This window comes from Hylobates moloch, unplaced genomic scaffold (assembly GCF_009828535.3).
Source record: "Hylobates moloch isolate HMO894 unplaced genomic scaffold, HMol_V3 SCAFFOLD_8, whole genome shotgun sequence".
Taxonomy (NCBI): domain Eukaryota; kingdom Metazoa; phylum Chordata; class Mammalia; order Primates; family Hylobatidae; genus Hylobates; species Hylobates moloch.
In genome coordinates this window covers 17783775-17790009 of record NW_026652283.1, presented here as the reverse complement: position 1 = coordinate 17790009, position 6235 = coordinate 17783775, and the positions used below count along the sequence as shown (strand labels likewise).

The window sequence follows — 6235 nt, the reverse complement described above, 5'->3', positions numbered from 1 at the left end:
AACAAACAAAAAAAGAAGATCTCAAAGGTGTGTACCCTAAGATTCTTTCTTCTCAGTTGAATATTTCCTTGGCCTGATTAAGGAAAACAGTAACTACTAAGTAGTAAACTGTAGCAGTCTGCGTCTTTTTCTTTTCTTCTTCTTCTTTTTTTTTTTTTTGAGAGCAGGTGCTGTTTATTAACCGACCGGCTTAGAAAAATAATCATGGTAGACACCTTAGTTCATTCTTCTAATAAGCCTGTTGATCTGGTCCTCCCTGTTGCCAGCATCTCCACCTTCTACAAAATGGGTGGTCTTTTTCTTCATTCCACCTCGTGGAGAAGACAATTTGAAGGGCCGCAGGAAGTTATTTGCCTCTTTGAAGCCGTTTCCAACAGTATAGGTTTCATGAATCAGATCCTCCATGCAGATGATGCCGTATTTACCAAGAGACCGAGCAATCAAAGCGTTATCTGTCAAAGCAATTTGCTTCTTATTGATTTTGCCATAACCGCGCTTGTAGATTAGTTCATTTACTGACTTCAGATTGGGGTACCCCCATGCAATACATGGCTCTACAATCCTCAGCATGTTAATGGAAGCCTTGTTGAGCTTCACAAAGGTTCCATTGAAGATTTGACGAAGGCGAAGAAGCTGCAACACCTTTCGGACCTTTGGGCTCACGCCATTGATACCTCTGATTCTGATGACAAACGCCAGTTTGGGTTCTGCAGGTACATAGAAATTGCCAGCTTTTCTTGCTATCCTTGCCTTTCGAATTTCAGTTCTGTACATCTGCCTATATTCCTTGTGATAGTGCTTTGCTTTTACATAGATAAGCTTCCTCCTTGCCTTTCGAAGCATCTTTTGGGCAAACTTCTTTCTCTGGCGCTTGATCTTCAGCTCTGTGAAATTCCTTCGCCTTTTCTTAAGGGTTTCTGGCACAGCAGGAACCTTCTTCTTCTTCTCTTCTACACCCTCCATGGTTCCAGCCGGAAACAGAGCGTAGTCTGCATCTTGTGGCTGCTTTTACCCTTGTAGAGATCCACCTGGCCAGCACATTCGTTTACAGATTGACATTGGTGAGTTTCGCATGGTTATGCCAGGCTCAGGTGGTCCCTGCACTTTTGCTGAGTGGTCCAAGTGGTCAAGAGATGCCTCCTGGAAGCTACATACAAGTACATACAAGTAGAGTCTCTGCTTCTATAGAAACATGTGCTCATCTCAGGACAAAGCTGCCAGGAATTATAGTCACCCTTCTACATGACTGAAAACTCAAGGCTTCACTCCCATGCTGTAGGCAAAAGCCATCTGCCCATCTGTCAAATCTGTGTGGCTAATATAAGCCTGTACAAACCACTGAGGTGAAAATGCCCTGCCATAAGCTGAAATCTAAGTCCCTCAACCACCTGTTCTTACCCTACCAAAGGCCACTCCAGCACGCCTTTTTCCTTCTCCTAATTCCACAACGTATTCTCTTTGATTTATCAATATTAATAGCCAGTACATCAAATTTTGACGTCTCTGTAGAGGTCCACAGTGTCCTTCTTTTCCTTCTGGCTTCTGAATGAATTGAGAAATAAGGTAAAAGAATAAGAGAGAGAAAATGTCCAAACTTTGCCATTACCCATAAAGCCTTAATATAAAAACCAAATGGACTTCTTCATACTTAATCCAATTCCACAGTGGAAGTCACAACCATGCTGGACCTGGAGACCACATGAATATTTTACTTTGCCACATTTGTTGGAGGTGAAGAAGGCAGCAGTACTAGTTCAGATTAGCCTTATCATGTTGTACTGTTTCATAATTCAAAGAAATCTCATTGTGTTGAGTAATTTGGGATTCAGCAGGAATTCAACTGTACCTGTTGTCTAGAATAAGAATACAAGTCAAAGTAATCTCTCCTTTACCTTCTCTTATGAAGTTTAGGGTGTAACAACTGCTTTCTGTTCATTACAGCTTTGTTTCATTTTTCCAGAAACACTGGTTAGATCTGTTTTAAATCAGCCGCCAATCAGCTTAGCTACAACTGGTAAATCATGTTGTTCTGCTGAGGCCTGGTTAGACTTCTAGAGGAAGATGAGTGGCATCTCAGCTCGGAAGAACTGGTTTTTATTGTTGTTTTGTCATTGTAGTTGTTATTGGTGTTTGTGGTGTGTGTCTGTGTATGTGTAGGTATGGCAGTGAGAATTTATAAGAAATTTTGTAAAAAATATAAATTTTATAGAATAATTTTATAAGAAATACCATTTTTTCTTTTTGAGACAGAGTCTCCCTCTCTCGCCTAGGCTGGAGTGCAGTGGCACTATCTCAGCTCACTGCAACCTCTGCCGTCTGGGTTCAAGCAATTCTCCTGCCTCAACCTCCCGAGTAGCTGGGATTAAAGGTGCCCACCACCATGCCTGGCTAATTTTTGTATTTGTAATAGAGATGGGGTTTCACCACGTTAGCCAGGCTGGTCTCGAACTCCTGACTTCAGGGGATCTGCTCGCCTCAGCTTCCCAAAGTGCTGGGATTACAGGGGTGAGCCACCGCGCCCGGCCAGAAATACCTTTTTTAAAGCAGTGAGAGCATATCTTTGGTCATGGAAATGTGCCTTTGGCTAGCAAACGTGAGATAATTAAAGGCATGGGCTGAAGTTCACTAGGGAAACTAGGAAAGTATAAGGATATTGGAGAAAAAGAATACTCTGAAATAGAATAATACATATGGAAAAACAAATGTCTAACACTGAAAATTTGTAATTTGCTAAGAAAATGTGACCTAACCTTTTCTAAATATAGAGTAAGGAAACTAAGAAAGAGTAAAGATATAGAAACATGGTTTAGAAATATGGTATCATATCTTATGTTCATAAGAAAAAAAACCTGCAAATAATTGAGCAATAAAATCAGTATTCGACTTACAAAAAGGCTGAATTAGAATTTCTTTTTTCACAGTGAATGAACTAAGGAATTTTGTGCAACTGTGTAATTTAAAAAGACGGCTTTTTTAACTTGTAAAAACACATTATGATAGAGGTTATAAAGTTTATTTTTTTTTATTTTCAGTAAATACCTTTCTATCCAGATGTAAGTCTTTATCTTAAGTGAAGTCACATTAATTCACAATCAATAATTATACCTAATAATAGAAAAACATATGGTAAAACTAAATGCCATTAATTTACAACATGTTCCTTTAAAAAGCCATCCTTTGAAGTTTGTTTCAGAATGAAAATAGGATTACAAAGGAAAGGCAAAAAAGAAATATTCAAAGTTGAAACTCAGGCCTGGCATTGTGGCTCATACCTATAATCCCAGCACTTTGGGAGGCCAAGATGGGAGGATGGTTTGAGCCCAGGAGCCTGAGACAAGCCCAGGCAACAACATAGTGAGACACTGTTGCTGCAAAGAATAAAAAAATTAGCTAGGCATGGGAGTGCATGCCTGTGGTCCCAGCTACTCGGGAGACTCTGAGGTGGGAGGCTTGCTTGAACCTGGGAGGTCGAGGCTGCAGTAAGCCATGACTGTGTCACTGCACCCCAGCCTGGGTGATGGAGCAAGATCCTCTCTCAAAAAATAAAATAAAATAAAATATAAAAAACGGAAACTCAATGAAACCTTTTGTCTCCATTGATAACACTTTGCAAGAACCACTTTTAGAAAAATATTGGCAATTTAATGTTTGAATTTGTGGAAATCCATTCATTATGCAATTAAATATTTTTGACTTTTCAAAAAAAGTTTTTCACTACAAAGTTTGAATTATCTGTGGGAAATAAATGATATGTATTTGAAATTCATAGATTATCAAAACCAATAATTTCAATTTTCTTTCATATGAAATCTTTAGCAAAATAAATTGAAAAAATTTAATATTAAACTTACTTTCTTATCTAACCCTGTACAGTTGTCATAAAATTAAAAGAGATAATGCAATATCACCCCAAGTGTTTTACTCAAGTTGATAATAAATTGTACTGAAAAAAAAAGTTGCGGTTAAATAAATTAGGGAAATTCTGGATTGAGTAAAATTAAACAGGCTTTTCTTTTTAAAATATTGCATAGGTTTTAAAATGCTAATAGACAGTAAATGAATATCTAAGAGATAAACAAAACATATTTCCCAACGGGTGTTATTTGATTATAGAATATTTATTCTCAGAGTATCTGTCAGGTCTAGCACCATGTGCATATTATATAGCTATTTTTTTTTAAATTTAGAAATCTGTGAACAAGAAAAAAGGGACCTAGATGATATACAAACTATTAAATACATAATCATTGTCAAGTGTGGTAGTCCTTAGTGCCACTTATAAATATCCACTTCTCCTCTCTCTCCTGAGATATCAAATACTGAATTTCCTAGCTGATGAGTTTTGAGTGGAAGTCACGTGAGTCACTTCTAGGCTGTAGCATTTACATGCCAAGGCACACTCCTTAGAGCTCTTTTTCCCTTGACCACCACTTTTGGTGGTGATATTCCAGGTGGTGGCTACTTGTCAGCCTGGGTCCCAGAGTGAGGAGACCAGATCACCACAGCTGACTCTTAACTGGCATACAGTAGAAGCAAGGGGGAAATCTTGATTGTTTTAAGTGCTGAGTTTTGGGGCTGTTTGTTATCTTAGCATAACCAAACTTATACTGACAGCTATGCCAAATGTATTTTTAAAACTGGAAAATAAAGTCTTCACTGCTTAGTAGAAAGAGAAGTAGGTCAGAACCAGAGCGTAGTTAGTGGCTAGACATGTCAGAACAGAGAAGGCAAGGATCCAGAGGCCGGGCAGATACACCAAGTTGGCACAGATGGTCGGGGAGGTGTGAGCTACAGAATGAGTCACCAGGAAAGTCATGGAGCAGCCTCAGTAATTGACACTTAATGGTAAGGAGGCCCGATGTGACCTAGTCTTTGAAGACAGGCCCCAAACCTGGGGATGTGGTCATAAAGAACAATGTTTATTTTCTAGAACAATGCTTGCTCATTGTCCAAGCAGATTAGATGATAAACCCACTGGCACAGAGCTTATTAAATAATCTCTGACTAGGAATATCTTTAATTTTGGATTGGGGTGGGGCTGAATGTACAGATGAAAAATAAATGGCTCAAAATAAGAAGAATAGTGGAAGGGAGCCAAGCGAGTCATTACAAATGGAAGATTTTGTGAATGGCTCTAGGGAATAGAAGAATAGATTTTGAAATAAATGTTAGAACACCGAGTTGCTATTGGTTTCACACCTGTTAACTCTAAGACAGAAATGATTTGGCTTTGACATGGTTGTGCTTCTTTCTTAAACTGTAGGGTGCTTGGTCTATGTTCTGGCTAGAGGTCTCTTCATGAGCTCTAGTTGCACTCCTACACACTTGATGGAATTGGGCTGACTTGACAAAACAAGGCCATTTATGGAGCGGTTGTGAAGGCACATGTATTGGTTTTCTAGGGCTGCCATAATGAAGTACTATGAATGAGGTCGCTTAGACAAAATAATTTTATTGTCTCCCAGTTCTGGAAGCTCACAGCCAAGATCAAGTTGTCAATAGGGTGTTGAGGACTATCTGAGGACTGTCAGAAAGAATCTGTTTCATGCCTTTCCTCTATCTTCTGTTTTTCTTCTGGTAATTTTTAGTGTTCTTTATCTTGTAGAAGCATCACCCTGATCTCTGCCTTTTTCTTCATGTGGCCTTCTCACTGTGTTTATGTGTCCCCAAGTTTCCTCTTTTTATAAGAACACTCATCATATTGGATTGGGGCACATTCCATTCCAGTATGATCTCATGTTAATTAATTACATGTTCAAATACCCTATTACTAAATAAGGTCACATGCCAGACTACTGAGAGTTAGGACTTCAGTGTATGAATTTTAGGGGAACACAATATAACCAATAGCATCATGCATTAAAGGAGAAGTCGTTTCTCTCACCATACCTGTCTGTTCCTATGTTTTTTCTTTTTCCTGCCCTCTTACAGAAGTATTTACAGACTTCCCTGGGCTGTAAGCTTTTTTGAGGTCAGATACTACACTTTTAAAATCTGTCCAGCTCTTAGCCGGGCACGGTGGCTCGCGCCTGTAATCCTAGCATTTTGGGAGGCCAAGGTGGGTGGATCACCTGAGGTGGGGAGTTTGAGACCAGCCTGACCAACATGGAGAAACCCCGTCTCTACTAAAAATACAAAATTAGCCGGGTGTGGTGGCACACACTTGTAATCCCAGCTTCCCAGCTACTGGGGAGGCTAAGGCAGGAGAATCGCTTGAACCTGGGAGGCAGAGGTT

The 6235-nt window shown here is 39.4% G+C and overlaps 1 protein-coding gene across 1 annotated transcript; it reads right to left on the bottom strand.

Annotated features, from left to right (window-relative positions):
* Positions 1-215: 215 nt before the first annotated feature.
* On the bottom strand, positions 216-963 carry LOC116472240 (large ribosomal subunit protein uL30-like). Its single transcript, XM_032758018.2, has one exon. The coding sequence runs from the start codon at positions 961-963 to the stop codon at positions 217-219; it is 747 nt and encodes a 248-aa protein (XP_032613909.1). The 3' UTR covers position 216.
* Between the last annotated feature and the right edge of the window lie 5272 nt (positions 964-6235).